The 25,043-nt window shown below is 51.1% G+C and overlaps 1 protein-coding gene across 14 annotated transcripts in view; it reads left to right on the plus strand.

Moving 5' to 3' along the window:
* Window positions 1-487: 487 nt before the first annotated feature.
* Window positions 488-25,043, plus strand: part of DNM2 (dynamin 2) — a 118,665-nt gene continuing 94,109 nt past the window's right edge. For 8 of the 14 annotated variants that reach the window (XM_063616001.1, XM_063616002.1, XM_055238507.2 and 5 more), the window contains exon 1: window positions 491-827. In XM_063616001.1, coding sequence (XP_063472071.1) covers window positions 667-827 — 161 coding nt within the window. In that variant the 5' untranslated portion in view covers window positions 491-666. Of the gene's footprint in view, window positions 828-25,043 lie in introns of all 14 variants that reach the window. The other 6 variants (XM_055238516.2, XM_063616003.1, XM_055238509.2 and 3 more) reach the window with 3 other exon arrangements.

Raw genomic sequence — 25,043 nt, forward strand, 5'->3', positions numbered from 1 at the left:
GGGTTTTTCTGATTGACAGATATGGTTCTCAACGATTGTCAAGAGGGCGGGATGTTAAAGCCCGCCCTCTTTTGTCTGGTTGGCTGGAGCAACGAAGTGATATTTATATGAACCAATGGGAAATTCTTAGGGAACTAGGTAGTAGCTCAATCCCCAACACCATTGGTCCACATTGTCTACTGGCACGTCTGCCTGCCAATAAGATGGCGCAACTTCGCCAATGGGCAGAGCCAACGTGCATTTTTTCTGAAACACCTCCTTCCTCTCTTGACAACTTGCTTTCTGCCGCTATTGGCTCTTGAACAACAGTGACGGTTCTTTTGTCCAATAAGCCAGCAAGACGGTCCCAGGGGGAAGGTTTACGCAACCATAGGCCCGTGCCTCGTTTTTATTGGCTAGTGTATCCGAGTGGCGGTGCAGCAGGCCAATCGCGTGCCGCGCGAGTGCTTTGGGCGCAGCCCCCGGGGCCGGGGCAGGAGGTCGCTCGGGTCGGGTGTCGCCTGAGAACCGGATGAGGCGGCGACCGTGAGGCCGAGCCGGGAGCGGGCGTCTTGCCGAGGCCCGGGCGGGCGGGGAGCAACGGCTACAGACGCCGCGGGGCCAGGTCGTTGAGGGTCGGCGGCGGGCGAGGAGCGCAGGGCGCTCGGGCCGGGGGCCGCCGGCGCCATGGGCAACCGCGGGATGGAAGAGCTGATCCCGCTGGTCAACAAACTGCAGGACGCCTTCAGCTCCATCGGCCAGAGCTGCCACCTGGACCTGCCACAGATCGCTGTAGTGGGCGGCCAGAGCGCCGGCAAGAGCTCGGTGCTGGAGAACTTCGTGGGCCGGTGAGCGGGCGCCGCAGGGATCGCGGGCGGGCGGCGGCCTAGGGCGCGGAGGGCGGACCGGGAATGGCGCGCCCTGCGCCGCCGGCGTAAGTGCGGCGCTTGCGTGCCCGCGGCGGGGAACCGGACGGGGTCGGGGAGGCGGGCCCTGTGGGACGCCCTGGGCAGAGGACTCCCTGCAGGGGCTTTGGAGCGGGCCCGGGCCCCAGGGGCGGCGTCACGGGCCGGGGCGCAGTAGGACAGGAGGTGCGCTGGAACCCTGCGGTCCATCTGGTCCCAGCTTTTGTGGGTGAACTCTGCCATCTGGTTGGCCATGGGTCTGGGGTAGATCCCTCTTCTGCTCTTTCGGGCTGTCTGTTTATCAGAGGTGAAACCGGCCATCTAGATATCTATTGGGGCGACCCCTGTGGTCTGGCTGGCTTGTTCTTGTATCTGGAGCTGCCCTCGCCGTCTGGTTGGCTGTCTCTCTGTCCTGGGCAAGCCTCCCTGCCACCACCATTTGGTTGTCCATCTGTCCAGTCCCACCTGGCAGCCCCCTGCTGTCTGGCTGGCTGTCCAGGGTGACCTCTGCTGTCTGGCCGCCCATCCGTGCCCCTCACAGACTTTAACACTGAGCAGTCCCTCTGTTGGGTGACACCAGCTGGCCTCCACTGTCTGACTGGCTAGCTGACTCCTAGGGGACCCTGTTTGATTCTCTCTGGCCGACTCTTACAGCTTGGTTCCTGGCTAGCGCTGGCTCCTCTCTTCCGTGTGAATTCTTCTGTCTGTCTGGCCATCTCCTAGTCTGCCCATGACTACCCCTGAGTGTCTGACCCAACGCGTCTGGAAAGGGGTGGCAGGAGAGTAGAGGGGAGAATAGAGCTGAAGGATGAGGTTTGAACCCTACTTCCCCTCTCAGCTGGAAGGAGGACCCTGGGGTACCTTACTTCAGGATTCCTTTCAGGGTGCTAGAACACAGGGGCCCGCCTCCCAACTACAGCCTGCAAATTGGGGGCCCTCCTTTGGAGCCTGGGAAGGGGCTTCTTGCGGGATCAGGCCTCAGTGGCCAGCGCTGGGATGTAGCCTTCTCTGGACAGCCCTGAGAAGCCGCGGTGTGCCCATCTGTCCAGTGGGCAAACTCCACTCTCTGGGCTGTTTCCAGGATTCAGGAAGCAAATGAATGAGAACAGCCCGTGCAGCCACCTCGCCCTCCCACCAATCCCTCTTGCCTTTCTTGTCTCCCAGATGGGCAGCCACTTCTCCATTCCAGGAACTACTCATTTGTGGTGGTGTGGCTGCCAAATGGGAACATCCTCCTCCTCTCATTATTGTCATTGTTATTGTTGTTATCAGTGTCAAGGGATAATGTTCTTTCTTGATTCAACATCTTGAATCCCAAGTAAGGAGTGGGGTGGAGGCTGTGTTACCATCCCCACCTTAGCTGAGCTGGGAGGCTCAGAAGGGACTGTGTTCACCCAAGGCCACCAGGCTGGCATAAGGCCTTGTGTCTGCCATCCCAGAACCTTGGGGCTTTGCTCCAAGCAGCACAAATCTCATCTTTTGCTACCTTGTCTCTGGCGCATTGCCTTCTGTCTACCGTGGTGGAAAGGTGTGGACTTGCAGCCAGCTGGGCCTGGCCTGATCTCAGGCTGGACTGTGGTGTGGGCCCCTTTGAGTGACCATCTTCCTGCCTGCCCAGGCTTCTGCTGCGGGTGGGGGGGGGCGGTGTTTGCAAAGCTCTGTCTCTTTCACTTGCCTTGTGACCTTGCACAGGTTGTCTTGGTCTCTCTAAGTGTTGATTGACTCTCCTAAACAAGTTTTTTTTTTTTTTTTTTTTTTTTTTTGAGACGGAGTCTCGCTCTGTCGCCCAGGCTGGAGTGCAGTGGCGCGATCTCCGTTCACTGCAAGCTCCGCCTCCCGGGTTCACGCCATTCTCCTGTCTCAGCCTCCAGAGTAGTTGGGACTACAGGTGCCCGCCACCGCGCCCGGCTAATTTTTTGTATTTGTAGTAGAGACGGGGTTTCACCATGGTCTCGATCTCCTGACCTCGTGATCCACCCACCTCGGCCTCCCAAAGTGCTAGGATTACAGGCGTGAGCCACCGCGCCCGGCCCAAGTTTTTTTTTTTTTCGAGACAGAGTCTCCCTCTGTCATCCAGTCTGGAGTGCAGTGGCGTGATCTTGGCTCACTGCAACCTCTGCCTCCCGGGTTCAGGCGATTCTTCTGCCTCAGCCTCCCGAGTAGCTGGGATTACAGGCGTCCACCACCACGCCCAACTAATTTTTGTATTTTTAGTAGGGACGGGGTTTCACCATGTTGGCCAGGCTGGTCTCGAACTCCTTACCTCAAGTGATCCTCCTGCCTTGGCCTCCCAGAGTGCTGGGATTACAGGCGTGAGCCACCAAGCCTGGCCCCAGGAGTTCCAAGACCAGCCTGGGTAACATGACAAGATGCCATTCTACAAAAAATAAAAAAATTAGCCAGGTAGGGCAGTAGTCCCACACCTGTAGTCCCAGCAACTCAGGAGGCTGGCCCTGGGAGGACTGCTTGAGCCCAGGATGTCCAGACTGCAGTGAGCCGTGATCACACCATTACCCTCCAGCCTGGGTGACAGAACCAGATCCGGTTTCAAAAAAAGAAAAGAAAAAGTGCTTACCTAACGCAGCGCCTGGCACATAGTAGGTCTACATGGATGGGGCTATTGTTGTTTATCTGGCTGGGTCCTTTGCTATCAGGGACAAAAGCTAACCAAAATGAAAGTGCTTTCACGTTACACACTTAAGCCTTATGAGGGCGGCATTGCTGTTTTTACAGAGCGGGAAACTGAGGCTCAGATAGCTGAGCAGAACACTCTTACTGGAGGCTGTAAAGTGAGGAGTTAGGTGCTCTGGGTTGGGAACCTGGGTCTCTCTCCCGTCCTTACCTCTCCTCAGTCCCTCTACCGCTTGCCTTTCTCTGCTGTCTACCATGGTGTCTGGCAGCTGCCAGCCAGTATGGAGCTGGCTCCTGTGGCAACCTCCTAGAATCCTGCAATGCAGGAGTTGCTCATTATATATATATATATATATATATATATATATATATATATTTTTTTTTTTTTTTTTTTTTTTTTTTTTGAGACGGAGTCTCGCTCTTTCACCCAGGCTGGAGTGCAGTGGCGCGTTCTCGGCTCACTGCAGGCTCCGCCTCCCGGGTTCACGCCATTCTCCTGCCTCAGCCTCTCCGAGTAGCTGGGACTACAGGCGCCCGCCACCACGCCCGGCTAATTTTTTGTATTTTTAGTAGAGACGGGGTTTCACCGTGGTCTCGATCTCCTGACCTCGTGATCCGCCCGCCTCGGCCTCCCAAAGTGCTGGGATTACAAGCGTGAGCCACTGCGCCCGGCCTGTGACTTTCTTTTTGGGCAAAGACAAATTGCATCTTGAAAAGGCCATACATGGCCGGGCGCAGTGACTCACACCTGTAATCCCAGCATTTTGGGAGGCCGAGGCAGGCAGATCACAAGGTTGGGAGTTTGAGACCAGCCTGGCCAACATAGTGAATCCCCATCTCTACTAAAAATATAAAAATTAGCCAGGTGTGGTGGCGCATGCCTTTAGTCCCAGCTATTTGGGAGGCTGAGGCAAGAGAATCACTTGAACCCAGGAGGTGGAGCTTGCAGTAAGCAGAGATCACGCCATTGCACTCTGGCCTGGGGGACAGAGTGAGATTCCATCTCAAAAAAAATGAAAAAAGGGAAAAGGAAAGGCCATGCAAGACTTGGTCAGGGTGGTCTGCAGTGCTGGGCCTGCTGGAATTGGTACAGTCCAGAGGCATCTGAATATGGAAGGCTTGGTGCTGCCACACACCAAAAGAGTGACCTCACTTCTCTGGGCCTCAGTTTCCTCATCTGGAAAATGGGAACATGGTGGTCTATGCCTCCTGGGAATGGACTGAGAATCACACAGCAAATCGTTGTGAAACAGGCAGCATTTGTGATCTCGTTGGTTGGCTCTTGTCTCCTTTTATCTGGGATCAGGACTCTGATGACAGTTGTAGGTTTCTTTTCTCTTGCTCTGTCCCCCAGACTGGAGTACAGTGGCATAATCATGGCTCACTGCAGCCTCCAACTCCTGGGTTCAGGTGATCCTCTCACCTGAGTCTCCTGAGTAGCTGAGACTATAGGCATGAGTCACCACACCCGGGTAATTACAAAAAAAAATTTTTTGGCAGAGCGTGGTGGCTTACACTTGTATTCACAGCACTTTGGGAGGCTGAGGTGGGCGGATCACAGGGTCAAGAGATTGAGACCATCCTGGCCAACATGGTAAAACCCTGTCTCTACTAAAAATCCAAAAATTAGCCGGGCGTGGTGACACTCACCTGTGGTCCCAGCTGCTCGGGAGGCTGAGGCAGGAGAATCACTTGAACCTGGGAGGCGGAGGTTGCAGTGAGCCGAGATCGCACCACTGCACTCCAGCCTGGTGACAGAGCGAGACTCTGTCTCAAAACAAAAACAAACAAACAAAAATAAATAATTTTTTTTTTTTTTTTTTTTTTGTAGAGACAGGGTCTTACTTTGTTGCTCAATCTGGTGTCAAACTCCTGGGCCCAAGTGATCCTCCTGCCTTGGCCTCCCAAAGTGGCAGGATTACCAGTGTGAGCCACCGAACCCGGGCTTAGTTTCTTTTTCCTTAAAGAGAAGGAACTCATCATTACTCTGTTGATATAAATGGAGCGCCTATCAGTGCAGGCAATGTTCTAGCTCTGGGGATACAGCCAGGACCAGGACACACAGGCACGCCCTGTTCTCCAGATCCTGAAATATTGACCAGAGGTTGTTCCTGGTTCCTTTGTAAGTGGGAATCATGGCTGCAAACAAGTAATTGGCCATGAGAGTTATTTACACCCATTTTGTGTATGGTGATGAGAAATGGGAGAAAAAATGCCCAGCAGCAGATCACCAGAGGTCAGGAGTTCGAGACCAGCCTGGCCAACATGGTGAACCCTCATCTCTACTAAAAATACAAAAATTAGCCAGGCATGGTGGCAGGCACCTGTAATCCCAGCTATTTGGGAGGCTGAGGCGGAGAATCGCTTGAACCTGGGGGACGGAGGTTGCAGTGAGCCGAGATTGCACCGCTGCACTCCAGCCTGGGCAACAGAGCGAGACTCTGTCTTAAAAAAAAAAAAAAAAAGAAAAAAAACCCAATGATAGGGGATTTGGCCAGATAAGCATGTCCAGACAACCGACTATCAACTCGCTACTCAGAGGGATCTAGAAGAATCTTTAATGACCCAGAAATCTACACAAGACCTGTTAGGTACCAGATGAAATGGGCTGTGGGATCCTGTCTTGTTTAAAACGATTGTATTTGCTCAGTGAAAAGACCAGAAAGATGTATTCTGCCCTAACCCCACATGTGAATTGTCTCCCCATGTGATTCTTGGTTTGTTTTTGCTGGTTTGGGGATTAGGTTTATAATCAGGAAGACAGATTTCTCCAAAGCTTCGCTCTAGGCTGTCCAAGTGCTTTTTCAGAGTTACTTATTGACGGATAACGGCCCTTGATAGGTTCATAACATTGAAATCCCCTGGTAATAGCCTGGATTGTTTCTGGATGAGGGCGGAAGATGGCCTTGGGGACAGTACTAGATTTAGAGAGGAGGTTTTCTTTTCTTTCTTTTTTTTTTTTTTTTTTGAGATGGGGTCTCACTGTGTTGCCCAGGCTGAAATGCAGTGGCGTGATCACAGCTTACAGCAACCTCAACTTCCTGGGCTCAAGGGATCTTCCCACTTCAGCCTCCCAAGTAGCTGGGACCACAGGTGTGCGCCACCACCCCCAGCTAATTTTAAGAAATTTTTTGTAGAGGTGGGGTCTCATTATTTTTTGCCCAGGCTAGTCTCAAACCCCTGGGCTCAAGTGATTCTCCTGCCTCGGCTTCCCAAAGTGCTGGGATTATAGGCGTGAGCCACGGTGCCCGGCCTAGGTTAGATTTAGAGTTTTCAGAGTTGGCTTAGGAGGTAGAGGCTGGCCTTTGAATGGAACCCTGTCTCGCTGTCGCTCTCAGCGTTTATATTTGGCTCAGAGCCACATCTGCCAAACTTCTGCCCGATTTGAATGAAAATGCTGAAATTATAGGCTCCTCGGCTGCTGAAAAAAAGTGAGAACATCATGTAAACCGTAATTTACTGGGGTTGCCAACTGCAAGCTGTAATTAAGCCCTTATTGTGTTAAAGCTTTGGAAAAATCCAAGCCAATAATGAGATATTTATGGGGCATTAGCTACAATCTGAATAAAGGGAAAATGTGGCCCTGCGTCTGAAGCAGGACTGCAAAGAGAGGAAAGACGCCTGCTTCCGGGTGCGTTTTGGGTTTCTGTGAATATTGGTAACTAGGTCCTTGCTGGGTGGTGGGAAATTTTCCCCTGTGGCGTCACCCGTAGCTTGAACCGGGAGCTGGATGAGTTTCAGTTTCATCTGCTGCTGGACATTTATGATGTTAAGAGCCAGTGTTTATGGAGAATCACCGTGTGCCACATGTGCAAAATCTGACCAGTGTCTTCTCTGCCCAGGGGTGGCAGCTGCTGCTCTTAGCATCCGTGCTTTATAGGTAGAGAAACTGAGGCCAGAGAGGGAGACTGGCCTGAAGTCACACAGGGAGGAGGACACAGGAGTTGGAGCTTGAACTGGGTGTGGGTCCTCTAGAGCTGAACATCTGGGGGCCTCAGGGGTGGGAAGGTGTGGGCCTGACTCTTGAGAGCAGGGTTGAATGGTGGGCACCATGGCATTTGTATCTGAGGGCTGGGCCGAGATTACAGAGGGAGCGAGCAACGTGTGGCTTTGGGGATGCATCGAGGTTGTTGGCTCTGTGTCCAACTGGCATGTTGTAAGCAGCAACCACTCTACACCAGTTGCTGGGCACCCAGCAGGGACTGGGACGGACAGGACAGGTGAACAGTTAAATGAGCAAGAACATTCTGGGGCAGTCACAGGGGCTCACACCTGTAATCCCAGCACTTTGAGAGGCCAAGGTGGGCAGATCACTTGAAGCCAGGAGTTCGAGACCAGCCTGGCCAGCATGACGAACCCCATCTCTACCAAAAATACAAAAATTAGCTGAGCATGGTGGTAAGTGTCTGTCGTCCCAGCTACTTAGCAGGCTAAGGTGGGAGGATCTCCTGAGCCCAGGAATTCGAGGTTGCATTGAGCTATGATTGCACCACTGCACTCCAGCATGGGTGACAGTAAGACCCGGTCTCAAAAAAAACAAAAAAGACCGTATGCAGTGGCTCACGCCTGTAATCCCAACACTTTGGGAGGCTGAGGTGGGAGTTCAAGACCAGCCTGGCCAACATGAAGAAACCCCGTCTCTCCTAAAAATACAACAACTTAGCCGAGCATGGTGGCGGGCGCCTGTAATCCCAGCTACTCGGGAGGCTGAGGCAGGACAATTACTTGAACCCGGGAGGCGGAGGTTGCAGTGATCCGAGATCACGCCACTGCCCTCCAGCCTGGCAACAAGAGCGAAACTCTATCTCAAAAAAAACAAAAACAAAAATATTCTGAAGAGTGAGAAGCGGTTTGCCCTGTACTGCATTGGGTGGGAGAATGGCTACAGGGGGCTGCTTCACATGTGGCTTGTTGGGATGGGTGTCCTGCAGTGGAATAGCCCCGCAAAGGACAGGGAAATAGCAGGTGCAGAGGCCTCGCACACACCCGGCCCACTGAGTGCCCCCTGCGGACCGGAAAGGACCAGTAGGCACGTGAGAGTTAGGACACTGCCAGTGGAATGCCGACTTTTCTAAATTTGAATTACGCAAGTAGAGCGTGGAGACAGTGTTCTTGGAAAAAGGGAAACCATTACAGATGAGGAAGAGCACACTGCCCAGCCTGTCCCTTCCTCCAGCTCCACCTGGGAGCACCACTGCCACTTCAGGGTATATCTAGCCAGACCCCTCTGGTGTTTCTGTACTTAGGTACATGCTGGTACCTATAGAGAATACGTGGCACCATTACGGGTGGTTATTTATTTATTTTTTTTTTGAAACAGGTCTCACTCTGTCACCCAGGCTGGAGTGCAGTGGCACAGTCATGGCTCACTGCAGCCTCGACATCGTGTGCTCAAGCCATCCTCCTACTTCAGCCTCCTGAGTACCTGGGACAACAACCACATGCCACCACGCCCAACTAATGTTTATGATCTTTTGTACAGATGGGGTTTCTCTATGTTGCCAAGGCTGGTCTCAAACTCCTGGGCTCATGCAATCCTTTCACTTTGGCCCCCCAAAGTGCTGGGATTCCAGACGTGAGCCACCTCTCCCAGCCATGTGCATATATTTGTTGAACGAAAGTAGCTAAAGGCCGGAAGTGGTGACTCACGCCTGTAATCCCAGCACTATGGGAGGCCGAGGCAACATGGCTTGAGCTCAGGAGTTCGAGACCAGCCCGGGCAACATGGTGAAACCTCGTCTCTACCAAAAATACAAAAATTAGCAGGCGTGGTGGTGCATGCCTGTACTCCCAGCTACTTGGAACCCCGAGGTGTGAGGATCCCTTGAGCTAGGGTAGCAGTGGAAGTTGCAGTGAGCCCACACTGCGCCATGGCACTCCAGCGTGGGTGACAGAGCGAGACCCTGTCTCAAAAAAAAAAAAAAAAGTAGCTAAAAACCAGAATTGAGTGAATTTCACTGCACAGTCATGGAGGGGACCAGGCAGAGGACAGCCCTGGGTCTTGGGTTTGGAGACTCACAGCCTGCCTGGGGATGCAGGGACCCTGAAGCAAGGACATCTTCCTTTGGGGGAAGTGGATATTTGCTCCGTCTATACAAAGAGTAATAACAGTAATAGGCTGAGACCCTGAGGCTGGGCAGCGTGGGTGTCTGTCAGCATTGGCTTCGAGGGCTGTAAGATGGGGCTAGCAGCGTCCCCTCCAGGGTGTGAGTGAGGCCCTGTATGGCAACCCGCGGGGTGCCCCCTCTGACTTTTGCTTCCTGCCTGGCTGCTCAGTGGGCCTGGCAGGGGCGGGCGCCACTGCTCTTTCTGTTACAAGAGACCTCCTTTGGATAAATCTGAACCCGCTCCCATGGCAAACCTACGGGGCGGTAGACAAGAGGCCAGCAGAGCTGTCCCAGGCCCTGGTGACACCTCCACGCCCAGGCGAAGGAGGAGCAGGCTACTTGGAGCCTGCCCTGTGACACACTTTCGCAGTGATGAGATCCTTTCAGGGCTGCGATCCTGGCGGGCCAGTCGAGCGGGCAGGAGCAGCCCCAGCCGGGGTGACCCCGCCTGCTGGGTGATACGCCCTGGCACAACCAGGCCAGCCCTGGGCGAAGCCCCCAGGGCGGATCAGGGAGGGACACAGCTGTCCTGGCCATGAGACCTCTGTCTTTTGTACGGATACACAGGGTCCTTCTAGAGGGTCGCAGCCTCCACCCCCAGGAGACCTCCCAGCTGGCCGTGCAGCCAGGATCCTGCAGCCACCAGGACACTGCCTTTCCAGGTTGTTCTTTTCTTTTTTTCTTTTCTTTCTTTTTTTTTTTTTTTTTTGAGACAGAGTCTTGCAGTGTCGCCCGGCCTGGAGTGCAATGGCATGATCTCAGCTCACTGCAACCTCCACCTCCTGGGTTCAAGCAATTCTCCTGCCTCAGCCTCCGGAGTAGCTGGGATTACAGGTGTGCACCACCACGCCTGGCTAATTTTTTATATTTTTAGTAGAGACGGGGTTTTGCCATGTTGGCCAGGCTGGTCTCGAACTCCTGGCCTCAGGTGATCCACCCGCCTCAGCCTCCCAAAGTGCTGGGATTACAGGCGTGAGCCACTGTGCCCGGTCCCCAGGTTGTTCTTTTCTACATCAACATCAGGGGACAGTGACTGAGAGAGGCCACAAGCCACTGGCTCAGCTTGAGGAAGGTTTCCTGTGGTTTGGGTTGATGTATCTCTCTGTGTTGCAACACCGAGTTCCCTGTCGTCTGGGCGGAAGCCAGTCAGACAGAAGCCTGGCTTCTGCGGTGCCTGCCCTGGTGGCCTGGAAGGTTGCTGGGAAGCTCAGGTCAGGCTGCTTTCTGAGGTGGGGAGGCCCCACCTGGAATGTGCTCCCAGCACTGGGTGAAAATCGATGCACAGGCTTGAGTTTTTTTTTTTTTTTTTTTTTTTTTTGAGACGGAGTTTCACTCTTGTTGCCCAGGCTGGAGTGCAATGGCGCAATCTCGGCTCACTGCAACCTCTGCCTCCTGGGTTCAAGCGATTCTCCTGCCTCAGCCTCCCGAGTAGCTGGGATTACAGGCATACACCATCACACCCGGCTAATTTTTTGTATTTTTAGTAGAGACTGGGTTTCACCATGGCCAGACTGGTCTTGAACTCCTGACCTCAGGTGATCCGCCTGCCTCGGCCTCCCAGAGTGCTGGGATTACAGGCATGTGCCACCGCACCCGGCCTGCACCGGCTTGATTTTTAAACTCTTTTCTGTTAAAGGAGTTATTCAACTGTTTACTCATTGTAAAAACAAACAAACAAACAAAAAAACAGGCCGGGCGTGGTGGCTCACGCCTGTAATCCCAGCACTTTGGGAGGCCGAGGTGGGTGGATCACGAGGTCAGGAGATCGAGACCATCCTGACTAACAGGGTGAAACCCCACCTCTACTAAAAATACAAAGAATAGCTGGGCATGATGGCGAGCGCCTATAGTCCCAGCTGCTCGGGAGGCTGAAGCAGGAGAATGGCGTGAACCCAGGAGGCGGAGCTTGCAGTGAGCCGAGATCGTGCCACCGCACTCCAGCCTGGGTGACAGAGCGAGACTCTGTCTCAAAAAAAAGGAAAAACAATTCACCCTGTCCGGAAGTGCACAGAGTAAGGCTGAGTGTCCTTTGCATGGGAACAACCTGTAGCAGTCTGTAGCTCTTGCCAGATTTTTTTTTTTATATATATATTTCTAGGTGTGACTACCCCCGACTCTAGTAACAAACGCTCCCACTCCACAGTCCAAAGTCTCAACAGAATGTGACTGCCTTGCACCACGTCCCTGCTATATTTAGTGCCTCCAAGGATGTTTGGCTTTTGTTTTCTGTTTTTTGTTTTTTTTTTTTGAGACAAAGTCTCGCCCTTGTCCCCCAAGCTGGAGTGCAATGGTGCGATCTCGGCTCACTGCAAGCTCCGCCTCCCAGGTTCAAGCGATTCTCCTGCCTCAGCCTCCCGAGTAGCTGGGATTACAGGGCCCACCACCACGCTGGGCTAATTTTTGTATTTTTAGTAGAGATGGGGTTTCACCATGTTGGCCAGGCTAGTCTTGAACTCCCGACCTCAGGTGGTCCACCCGCCTTGACCTCCCAAAATGCTGGGATTATCGGTGTGAGCCACCGCTCCTGGGCTAGGTTTTTTTTGGAGACAGGGTCCCACTCTTTCACTCAGGTTGGAGTGCAGTGGCATGATGTTGGCTTACTGCAACCTCCCTTTCTCAGGCTCAGACAAGCCTCCCACCACAGCCTCCCAACTAGCTGGGACCACAGGCGTGCACCACAATGGCCAGCTATTTTTTTTGTATTTTCGGTAGAGACAGGGTTTCACCGTGTTGCCCAGGCTGGTCTTGAACTCCTGAGCTCAGGTAGTCAGCCTGCCTCAGCTTCCCAAAATACTGGGATTGTAAGCAGGAGCCACAACGCCCTGCCTAGAAATAAATTTAGATTTAGAGAAAATAAATAAGCTTCAAATTTACAGAAAGTACAAAGATAATACAGAGAGCTCCTTACATCCTTCACCAGTGTCCTCCAATTTTACATTTCTTACAACCAAGAAATTTTTTTTTTTTTTTTTTTTTTTTGAGATGGAGTCTCGCTCTGTCACCCAGGCTGGAGTGCAGTGGCGCAATCTCGGCTCACTGCAAGCTCAGCCTCCCGGGTTCACGCCATTCTCCTGCCTCAGCCTCTCCGAGTAGCTGGGACTACAGGCGCCCGCCACCACGCCCAGCTAGTTTTTTGTATTTTTTTAGTAGAGACGGTGTTTCACCGTGGTCTCGATCTCCTGACCTCGTGATCCGCCCGCCTCGGCCTCCCAAAGTGCTGGGATTACAAGCGTGAGCCACCGCGCCCGGCGAACAACCAAGAAATTAACCTAGCTACTCAGGAGGCTGAGGCGGGAGGATTACTTGAGTCCAGGGGTCAAAGCCCAGCTTGGGCAACATAACACTCTTCCCTAAAAATAAATGAATGAGGCCGGACATGGTGGCTCACACCTGTCATCCCAGCACTTTGGGAGGCAGAGGCAGGTGGATCACCTGAGGTCAGGAGTTCAAGACCAGCCTGGCCAACATAGCAAAACCCCATCTCTACTAAAAAATACAAAAAATTAGCCAGGTGTGGGGACATGTGCCTGTAGTCCCAGCTATTTGGGAGGCTGAGGCAGGAGAATTGCTTAAACCTGGGAGGCGGAGGCCGCAGTGAGCCGAGATCGCGCCACTGTACTTCAGCCTGGACAACAAAAGGAGACTCCATCTCAAAAATTAAAAAAAAAAAAATGAATGAATGAAATTAACCTTGGTATACTACTATTAAGTGAGGCCTGGTGGGATGTGGTGGCTCACACTGCAATCCCAGCACTTTGGGAGGCCAAGGTGGGCGGATCACTTGAGGCCAGGAGTTTGAGACCAGCTTAGCCAACATATCAAAACCCCGTCTCTACAAAAAATTGTCTGAGTGTGGTGGTATACACCTGTAGTCCCAGCCACTCGGGAGGCTGAAGTAGGAAAATTGCTTGAACCTGAGAGGCCGAGGTTGCAGTGAGCCGAGATCAAGCCACTGCACTCCAGCTTGGGCGACAGAGCGGGACACTGTCTCAAAAAAAGAAAAAAAAGAAAGCGAGGACCAGGTATAGTGGTTCACACCTGTAATCCCAGCACTTTGGGACGCTAGATTGCTTGAGCCCAGGAGTTTTAGACCAGCCTGGGCAATATAGTGAGACCTCATGTGTAAAAAAAAAAAAAAAAATTAGTTTGGCCTGGTGGTGCTCACCCGGAGTCCCAGCTCCTCTGGAGGCTGAGACAGGAGGATCACTTGAGCCCTGGAGGTCGAGGCTGCAGTGAGTGATGATTGCGCCATTGCACACCAGTCCAGGCAACAGAGACAGACCCTGTCTCAAAAAAAAACAAAACTCAAAGCCAGAATATATAGATTTCTTCAATTTTTCCCATATGAGACTAATTTAAAATTTTTTTTTTTTTTTTTTTTTATCGAGATGGGGGTCTTTCTCTCTGGAAGTATACATACTGAGAAATTTTATTTTTCAAACAAAATCACTCCTTTTCCTGTCTTAGGACTGGACATTGCCTTTAGTTGTCAGATCTCCTTAAGCCTTTTTCTGGTCTGGGAAGCAACTCAGCCCTTCCTTGTTTTTTATAACCTTGGGAAGTCATGGAATGTCCCTCAATTAGGGCATATCTGGTATTTCCTCATGGTGAGCCTGGGGTTGTGAGTTTTGGGGAAGAAGGCCATTGGTGAGGTGCCCCTGTCTTCTGTGAATCTTTTTTTGTTTGTTTGTTTTGTTTTTTGAGATGGAGTCTTGCTCTGTCGCCCAGGCTGGAGTGCAGTGGCGCGATCTCGGCTCACTGCAAGCTCTGCCTCCTGGGTTCACGCCATTCTCCTGCCTCAGCCTCCCAAGTAGCTGGGATTACAGGCCACCACCGTGCCCGGCTAATTTTTGTATTTTTTTTAGACGGGGTTTCACTGTGTTAGCCAGGATGGTCTCGATCTCCTGACCTCATAATCCGCCCGCCTCGGCCTCCCAAAGTGCTGGGATTACAGGCATGAGCCACCACGCCCGGCCTTCTTCTATGAATCTTATCGGGAGTATATGATACCAACCAGACTGATAAATTATTGACAGTGATAACTGGTGATGCTGACCTTGATCTCTTGGCTGAGGTAGGCTTGCTAGGTTTCCCCACTGGACAGTTACTAGTTTGCTTCTTTTCATACTCTGTCCTTTGGGATCATGGAAAATTTTATTTTATTTTATTTTTTTGGAGATAGAGTCTCCCTCTGTCATCTAGGCTGGAGTGCAGTGGTGTAATCTTGGCTCACTGTGACCTCCGCCTCCCAGGTTCAAGCGATTCTGCTGCCTCAGCCTCCTGAGCAGCTGAGACTACAGGCGCCCACCACCACGCCTGGCTAATTTTTTTTTTTTCAAGAGATGGGGTCTCGCTGTGTTGTTCAGGCTAGTCTCAAACTCCTAGGCTCATGTAATAATCCTCTTGCCTCTGGCTCCCAGAGTGCTGGGATTACAGGCATGAACCACTGTGCCCGGCCTTTTCTATTGAAAAGACCATCCTTTCTCCCTAAAGTTGCTTTTGTCTGGAATTAGTTGGCCATATTTGTGTGGGTCCATCCTGAACTGTCTATTCTCTGACATTGATGTATGGCTCTGTCCTTTAGCCAAAACCACATTTCTTTCTTCTCTTTTTAAATAGAGATGGGGGCTGGGCACAGTGGCTCACGCCTGTAATCCTAACGCTTTGGGAGGTGGAGGCAGGTGGATCACTTGAGGTCAGGAGTTTGAAACCAGCCTGGCCAACATGGTGAAACTCTGTCTCTACTAAAAATACAAAAAAATTAGCCGGGCGTGGTGGCAGGTGCCTATAATCTCAGCTACTTGGGAGGCTGAGGCAGGAGAATCACTTGAACCCGGGAGGTGGAGGTTGCAGTGAGCCAAGATCGTGCCATTTCAGTCCAGCCTGGGCGACAGAGACTCTGTCTCAAAAAACAAAAAAAAAAAAAAGAAAAAAAAATAGAGATGGGGTCTCACAATGTTGCCTAGGCTGGTTTCAAACTCCTGGGCTGGTGATGCTCCTGCCTCAGCCTTCCTCAGTGCTGGCATTACGGGCATGAGCCACCACACCCACTCATTTCTTTATTGCTGTAGCTTTATAGTAAGACTTGAAATCAGGCCATGTGAGTCCTCTTTGTTCTTGTTTCTCAAAATTGTTTTGTCTAGTCTAGTTCCTTTGCCTCCACATATATATTTTAGAATCAGCTTGTTGATTTCATAGAAAAGATCATTGTGTGTTAGTACGTGGAAAGCCGCAGTATTAGTTTTTTTTGTTTTTTTTTTTTTTAGACAAAGTCTCTGGCACCCAGGCTGGTGTCCAAGTGGTGCTGGGATTACAGGCATGAACCACTGTGCCCAGCTGGTACTAGTTTTTATAACTGTATTATTCCATCCACTGTCACTACTTCCCCAGGGCCAGTATAGTTTCTGCCTCCTCAGTCTTGCATCTTTAACCCTGTCCTCACCCCGAGGCTGTTCTCCCTTCAGTGGACAGAGGGAGCCTGTTAAGAATATCCTTCCTAGTTGGGTGCCGTGGCTTATGCTGTAATCCCAGCACCTTGGGAGGCCGAGGTGGAAGGATCTCTTGAGCCCAGGAGTACGAGACCAGCATGGGCAACATAGCGAGATCCCCGTCTCTACAAAACATTTATAAATTAGCCAGGCATGGCGGTGCATACTTACAGTCCCAGCTACTCAGGAGGCTGAGGTGGGAGGATTGCCTGAGCCTAGGAATTTGAGGCTGGAGTTAGCTGTGATCCTGTCACCGCACTCCAGCCAGGGAGACAGAGGGAGACCCTATATCCTTCCTCTACTTGGAATCCTCCCTGGCCCTCAGTTCTCTCAGGGTAAAAATGAAGTCCTCCCTGAGGCTCCATGATGTTCTCAAGCAGGTGAGGCACTGTCCCACCTCATGGCTTTTTCACATGCTGCTTCCACTGCCTGCACTGCCCTTCCTCCCAGATAATCCTGTGGCTCATTTCGTCAGCACTCTAAGGCCTCTGCTTAAAAGCCTCCTTCTCAAAAGGCTCTCCCCTGGCCACTCTGCTCAAACACCCCACCCTGTTCTCTCTGTCCCCTTCCCCTGCTTAATTTTTCTTGGAACCACTTGTCATTCCTGTCATTGTTCCACCTATGTGTTTGGTTTCTTGTTTTCTTTTTTTGGGCCGGAGTCTTGCTCTGACTCCCAGGCTGGAGTGGAGTGGCGATCTTGGCTCACTGCAACCTCTGCTTCCCCGATTCAAGCGATTCTCCTGCCTCAGCCTCCCAAGTAGCTGGGATTACAGGCACACGTCAACATGCCATTATATTTTTGTATTTTTAGTAGAGACGAGGTTTCACTATGTTGGCCAGGCTGATCTTGAACTCCTGACTTCAGGTGATCTACCAGCCTTGGCCTCCCAAAGTGCTGAGATTACAGGCATGAGCCACCGCACCCGGCCTGTTTGTTTGATTTCTCATTCTGTCTCCCCCCACTAGAAGGGGAGTGCCCAATGGTAGGGCCGTGCCCCTGGCTGTAGCCCAGTCCCTTGCACAGTGCCTGGCATGGGATAGGTGATTGGGGCACCCATCTCCCTCTCGGGATGCACTCATTAATGTACTTGTCAATCACTGAGCAGGACCCACTCAGCAATGTCTGCTGCGCCTGCCCTGTGCCAGGCTCTGACCTGAACTGCCACCCATCTGGAGTCAAACAGGCCCGGTTGCCACCGAGAGGAGTTAGGCCTGGCAGAGGAGACAAGCATTAGTCTCACACAACAGAAGGAAGCCGGCCGGGCGCGGTGCCTCATGCCTGTAATCCCAGCACTTTGGAAGTCCGAGGTGGGCAGATCACCTGAGGTTGGGAGGTGGAAGTTGCAGTGAACCAAGATCATGCCACTGTACTCCAGCTTGGGTGACAGAGTGAGACTCCATCTCAAAAAAAATAAATAAATAAATAAAAAGGAAGTGGAGACTTTCATTAAGATCAGTATCAAAGGGCACGAGGTGGCAGGGCATGGTGGCTCACGCCCACAGACCCAGCACTTTGGGAGGCTGAGGTGGGAGGATTGCTTGAGCCCAGGAGTTTGATACTAGCCTGGGCAATATAGTGAGACCTCATGTCGACAAAAACAGACAAAACAAGAAAAAACGGGAGGCAGGGCTGCAGGAGGGCGGGATGAGGACTGGACACAGTTCGAGGCCGGGCCCTTCCTGGGGATCTCAGCGGTTGTTACTCCTTAAGAAGGACCTGGCCTGGTGTGGTGGCTCACGCCTGTGATCCCAGCACTTTGGGAGGCTGAGGCGGGTGGATCACCTGAGGTTAGGAGCTCAAGACCATCCTGGCTAACATGGCAAAACCCCATCTCTACTAAAAATACAAAAAAAAGTTAGTTAGCTAGGCGTGGTGGCGGGTGCCTGTAATCCCAGCTACTTGGGAGGCTGAGGCAGGAGAATTGCCTGAACCTGGGAGGCAGAGGGTGCTGTGAGCTGAAATCGCGCCATTGCACTCCAGCCTGGGCAACAGGAGCAAAACTCCATCGCAAAAAAAAAAAGGCTGGGCTCAGTGACTCACGCCTGTAATCCCAGCACTTTGGGAGACTGAGGCGGGTGGATCACGAGGTCAGGAGATTGAGAGCATCCTGGCTAACACGGTGAAACCCCGTCTCTACTAAAAATACAAAAGATTAGCCGGGCATGGTAGTGGGCGCCTGTACTGTAGTCCCAGCTACTCAGGAGGCTGAGGCAGGAGAATGGTGTGAACCCAGGAGGCGGAGCTTTCAGTGAGCCGAGATCGCGCCACTGCACTCCAGCCTGGGTGATAGAGCAAGACTCCGTCTCAAAAAAAAATAAATAAATAAATAAAAGAAGGACGTGTTCCCTTGTTCTTCTATGGGGACATGGGGAGTTGATCCTCTACTGTTTTATTTTCCTGAAATATTTTTATTGAAATGTAATTCACATACCATAATACCTAATCCTTTTGAAATATACTATTCAGTGGATTTTAGTATATTCACAGTTGTGTAACCAGCACCAGTATCTGATTTCATAGCACTTTCATTTCCCCTAAACGCATACCTATGAAGCAGTTCCTCCCTCCCCCAGCTCCTGGAAGCCACTAATGTCCTTTCTGTCTGTGAATTTGCCAATTTTGGATATTTCCTATAAATGGAATCTTACAGTATGTGGCCTTTTGTGTGTGGCTTTGTTTATTTAGCATCATGTTTTCAAGATTCATCCATGCTGGCTGGGCGCAGTGGCTCACGCCTGTAATCCCAGCATTTGGGAGGCTGAGGCGGGCAGATCACTTGAGGCCAGGAGTTGGAGACCAGCCTGCCCAACGTAGTGAAACCCCTTCTCTACTAAAAATACAAAAATTAGCTGGGTGTAGTGGCACATGCCTGTAATCCCAGCTACTCTGGGTGGCTGAGGCACGAGAATCTCTTGAACCTGGGAGGCAAGGTTGTAGTGAGCCGAGATCACTCCATTGCACCACTGCACTCCAGCCTGGGCAACAGAGCGAGACTCTCTCAAAACAAAAAAGAAAAAAAAAAAGAATTCACCAATGAAGTCACCTGGGCCTGGACTTTTCTTTGTGGGACGTTTTTTGAATACTAATTCAATTTCTTGTACATCTATTGAATTTTTCTGTGTCTTGAGTCAGTTTCAGTAATTTGGGTCTTCCTAGGAATTTGTCCATTTCATCTAGGGTGTATTTAATTTGTTGGAATAGTATTCCCTTATCATCTTTTTTATTTCTGTAAGGTTGGTAGTGATGTCCCCTCTTTATTACTGATTTTTGTAATTTGAGTCTTCTCTCTTTTTCTGTTGGTTAGTCTAGCTAAAGATTTGTCAGTTTGGTTGATCTATTCAAAGAGCAAATTGTGGTGGTGGTAACTTTCTCTCTGCATTTTTTTAAGTCTCTTTATTTCTTCTCTAATTATTTCCTTCTTTTCTCTTTGGATTTGGTTTACCCTCCTTTTCCGAGGTTCTTGAAGTGGAAGATTATTGAAATCTGAAAGTATTTGAAATCTTTCTTTTTTTTTTTGTTTTTTTTTGTTTTTTTTTTTGAGACGGAGTCTTGCTCTGTCGCCCAGGCCGGAGTGCAGTGGCGCAATCTCAGCTCACTTCAAGCTCCGCCTCTGGGGTTCGCACCATCCTTCCGCCTCAGCCTCCTGAGTAGCTGGGACTACAGGCGCCCACCACAATGCCTGGCTAATTTTTGTATTTTTGGTGGAGACGGGGTTTCACCATGTTGGTGAGTCTGGTCTCAAACTCCTGACCTCAGGTGATCCACCTGCCTCGGCCTCTTAAAAGTGTGGGGATTACAGGCGTAAGCCACCGTGCACAGCCAAAATCTTTCTTCTTTTTAAATACAGTTGCTTACATCTATAAATTTCCCTGTAAAGACTGCTTTAGCTGCATCCTATAAGTTTTGATATGTTGTGTTTTCATTTTCATTTATCTCAGTGTATCTTCTCGTTTCTCTTAGGATTTCTTCTTTGATACATAGGTTATTTAGCAGTATGTTCATTTCTATATATTTGAGAATTTCTCAAAATGTCTTTCTTGTATTCATTTCTAACTTCAGTTCACTGTGGTTGGAGGAACTACTTTGTATGATTTCAATCTCTTTAAAATTGTTGAGTCATGTTTTATGGCTTGGCCTCGAATACGGTCTATCCTGGAGAATGTTCCATGTGCACATGATAAGAATGTGTATTTTACTCTTGGGTGGAGTGTTCTGTACACATCTGTCAGGTCTTATTGGTTTCATATTTTCTATTTCCTTGTTGTCTTTTATTTAGTTGTTCCATCCATTAATACTATTTTTCTTGCCTGATACCAATGCTGATATCCGTCCATTATTGAAAGTGGGGTATTGAAGTCTCCAACTTTCTTTCTTTCTTTTTTTTTTGGAGACACGGTCTTGCTCTGTCTCCCAGGCTGGAACATGGTGGCATGATCATAGCTCACTGTAGCTTCTGTCTCCTGGGCTCACATGATCCTCCCACCTCTACCTCCCGAGTAGCTGGGACCACAGGTGTGTGCCACACCCGGCTAATTTTTGTGTATTTTCTAGAGGCAGGGTCTCGCTATATTGACCAGGCTGGCCTTGAACTCTTGGGCTCAAGTGATCGTCTCATCTTGGCCTCCCAAAGTGTTGGGATTACAGGCATGAGCCACTGTGCTCAGCCCCAAATTGGCCAATATTTCTTTTGTCCTATGCTTTTTCCCTTCTCCCTCCCTTCCTCTTTACCTTCCTCTTTCCCTCCCTCCTTCCCTTCCTTCCTTCTTTTTCTTCTTTTTCCTTTTCTTTTATTTTCTCTTCCCTCTCCCCTTCTTTCTTTTCCTTCTTTCTTTTTTTCCTTCTTTGTTTTTGCTTGACTGCAGCATCATGAGAGAGTCCTGTGCTTATTTATAGCTGCAAGTATTCCTGGGTCCAGCCTACTCCCACTAACACTGATCACTCTCCCACTTGAATTTTTAGGTTATTTCTAGTTTTTCCCCTCCCGCCAGACTTGGGGGTCCACACACTTGCGTGTCTGCTGTGCTCAGGGCGGATACCCTGCAAGGGAGTGCCATGTTGCATCAGAAGCGGATTTAGAGTGATGTTGCCAGGCCCACCAGGAAAGGCTGTGCCAAGGCTCTTTGCTGGGGTGCCAAGAAGAAAGGTCTGTGCCTGTTGTGGTGCCAGGCATTGACATCCTTCACTCCCACCCCTGTCACCCTCATGAACTAGTCCTGTGGAATAGGGCCTTATGCGTGCTAGACCCTGGGTTTGTCCTGCTGACAACCCCATAGTGTGAGTGCTGTTATCCCCATTTCATAGAGAAACTGAGGGCTGGGGAAGTGGCAGCCCTCATTCAGTTCCTGCCATGAGGCTGTGGCTGAGCTGCCAGGCTGCAGAGTCTTCATCCAATGATCTTGCTCAGTTGTCCCCATGAGGAAGCTGAGCCTGGCCTTCCTGTCTGTGGAGTTCAGGGTTTCCTTTCCTTGTGTGCCCCTGGAAGTGCTGTGTGGTGACCGGGATGGTGCCCGGCAGGTGGGGATTGGACGCCGGTTGGATTGGTGCCTCATTGGTCAGGAGGGCTGCTCTTAGCTGTGTGCCAATAGACTGGATGACTTAATCTCTGTAGCCTCGGTTTCCCCATCTGCAAAACAGGGTTGCCCACAGCCCTGTGAAGGTGGAAGAAGGCCCTGTGTGCCTGGAGCTTTGTGCAGTGCCCTGGAGATGCTAGCTTGTTTTTCTTTCTTTCTTTTCTTTTTTTTCTTTTTTGAGACAGAGTCTCCCTCTGTCATGCAGGTTGTGGTGCAGTGGCTCAGTCTCCGCTGACTGCAATCTCAACCTCCTGGGCTCAAGTGATCCTCCCACCTTAGCCTCTCAAGTAGCTGAGACCACAGGCGTGTGTCACCATGCCCGACTAATTTTTTGTAGAGACGAGGTTTCATCATGTTGCCCAGGCTGGTCTTGAACTCCTGAGCTCAGGTGTTCCGCCTGCCATGGCCTCCCGAAGTGCTAGGATTACAGGTGTGAGCCACCATGCCCGGCTGTGTTGCCAGCTTCTTTTGCTGTGCAGCAAGCATTTGCTGAACACCTGCTGTGTACTACATAGTATGCTGAAGGCAGGGCAGCGAACAAGACAAATGAGATCCCTGTCCTGTGGAGCTGATGGTCTTGCTGGGGGCCCGAGGGGTGGGAAGGAAGCACAGGTGCTCGGGTGAGAAAAAACATCATTCGGCCAGGCATGGTGGCTCACACCTGTAATCCCAGCACTTTGGGAGGCTGAGGCAGGTGGATCATCTGAGGTCATAAGTTTGAGATCAGCCTTGTGAAACCCCGTCTCTACTAAAAATACAAAAATTAGCCGGATGTGGCCGGGTGCGGTGGCTCATGCCTGTAATCCCAGCACTTTGGGAGGCTGAGGTGGGCGGATCACAAGGTCAGGAGATCGAGACTATCCTGGCTAACATGGTGAAACCCCATCTCTACTAAAAATACAAAGAATTAGCCGGGTGTGGTGGCGGGCGCCTGTAGTCCCAGCTACTCGGGAGGCTGAAGCAGGAAGATGGCGTGAACCCAGGAGGTGGAGCTTGCAGTTAGCCAAGATTGCGCCACTGCACTCCAGCCTGGGTGACATAGCGAGACTCTGTCTCAAAAAAAAAAAAAAAAAAAATTAGCCAGGTGTGGTGGCATGCGCCTGCGGTCCCAGCTACTTGGGAGGCTGAGGCAGCAGAATTGCTTGAACCTGGGAGGCGAGGTTGCAGTGAGCCAAGATCATGCCATTTACTCCAGCCAGGGCGACAGAGCAAGATTCTGTTTCCCAAAAAAAAAAAAAAAAAAAAAAAAATTTAGCTGGACGTGGTAGCGTACGCCTGCAGTCCCAGCTACTCAGGAGGCTGAGGCAGGAAAATCACTTGAGCCCAGGAGGCGGAGATTGCAGTGAGCCAAGATCCTGCCACTACACTTCAGCTGGGGTGACAGAGCGAGACTCCGTCTAAAAAAAAAAAAAAATTTTTAAAAATCAGGCACACAGTGTGGTCTGACTTGCAGTTTTCCAAGCCTGTGGGGCAGGGATGGGGGCAGGGAGCCTAGGGGGAGGCTTTGCCCTGAGAAGGGAGACTTGGCCTCAGGACATTAGAGCCAAACAGAGGAGGAGGGGATGGGTCTGGATGTTCAAGGCAGGATCTGCCAAGAGATACGCTGTGGGGGTGGGACAGAGACCCCAATAAGTGGGTGGGGCTGTTCCTGTCATGTGTGACATTTTGGACTGGGTCTGCCTGGATAGTTCCTTGTGGCCTGGCTCCCCATCACACTAGGAGAGTCTCAGGGGCGGAGGGAACTGGAACGTGTCTGCCTGGAGGTCACTACCTACTCCCCTGGAATGAAGGGGCTCCAGGAGGCTGACTGTGGAATGCAGACTGTGGGCAGTGCCCAGCTGCCTGCATCTAGTTCACTTGGGCCCTCAGGGTGGTACAGAGCTGGAAATCCATACATGGCTGACCACCCTGTAAGGGCTGCAGACACTGAGTGTTCACTTTGCCCTGGCAACCGGAACTGTCTCCTCCAGTCCACACCATACTCCGTTTTACAGAGCAGGACACCTGTTGCAAGATGGGAGAGACTTTGCTAACAAGGTCTCATAGCTGGCACGCACCAGGCTGGCTGGGGGACTCAGTGGGGAGCAGTTAGGATGACATCGAGGACACCCCTAGGAGGGCGGAGTTGCGAGCTCCAGGACCCCACATTTGAGCAGTTTCCCCGTCACTCTTGAAAATGCTGCTGGGCCGGCCAGTTTCTTTGGGGTTTCTCAGTACTGAAAGTTACAAGGTCAACACTGGCCTGCAATCACAGTTATATAAAAAAGTTATAAAAGCCTGACATTCAAATCACGCTGGAGACTATAAAACAGCAAGTTTTCCATTTGCACACCTCTCATGACCTCAAGCCTGCTGTCCATACACAAGAAATGGGGATGTGCAGAAAAAAACCCCGCAGTGGAGGACATCATCCTCCATGAATAATCCGGTCTGTGCATCGCACTTGACCTTCAGCACTGCAGCCTGCATTGCTCCCCGGACTAGCTCCCAAGATTGATTTAGCCAGCTCCCTGCCAGTGGACATTTAGGTCATTATCGGTTTTCATTCCACAAAGTACTGCCCTCAGGGAGTCGGCTGTCCTTGCCAAACCACTGCACTATATGTTTCTGGGTGCTGGGGAAAGGGCGCTTAAGACCCCTGCCCTCAAGGTGTTGATATTCTAGTTGGGACTGTTAGATAAATAAGCAGTTAGGCTGGGCACGCCTGAAATCCCAGGGCTTTGGGAGGCCGAGGTGGGAGGACCGCCTAGGCAGCATATCACTACAGAAAAACACAAATAAAAAAAGTTAGCTGGGTGTGGTGGCAAGTGCCTGTAGTCCCAGCTACTCAGGAGGCCGAGGTAGGAGGATCGCTTCAGCCCAGGAGTTTGAGGCTGCAGTCAGCTGTGATTGCATCACTGCACTCCAGCCTGGATAACAGAGTGAGATCCTGTCTTTGAAAAAAAAGGTGCAAATAAACCAGAAAAGTACCAGCTAGTGGGCAGTGCTGTGTTTAGAAGGAAAACAGGGCAACATGAAGGGGAGGTAGGCATCAGTAGGGGACAGACCTCTCTGAGGAGGTGACATCTGAGTTGAGTCCTTGGTGACCGGAGGTAGCCAGGATTGTGGAAATACTTGGAGGAGATGAGATGGTCTTTCCAAGCAGGAGGCCAGCATGTGCAAAGGCCCTGTGACAGCAATGTCTGGCCTCCTTGCTGTTCTTTTTATTTTATTTTTTGAGACAGAGTCTCACTCTATGACCTATGCTGGAGTGCAATGGCATGATCTTGGTTCAGTGCAACCTCTGCCTCCCAGGTTCAAGCGATTCTTGTGCCTCAGCCTCCTGAGTAGCTAGGAGTACAGGCACACGCCACCACACCCCG

Source organism: Symphalangus syndactylus, chromosome 13 (assembly GCF_028878055.3).
Source record: "Symphalangus syndactylus isolate Jambi chromosome 13, NHGRI_mSymSyn1-v2.1_pri, whole genome shotgun sequence".
NCBI lineage: Eukaryota > Metazoa > Chordata > Mammalia > Primates > Hylobatidae > Symphalangus > Symphalangus syndactylus.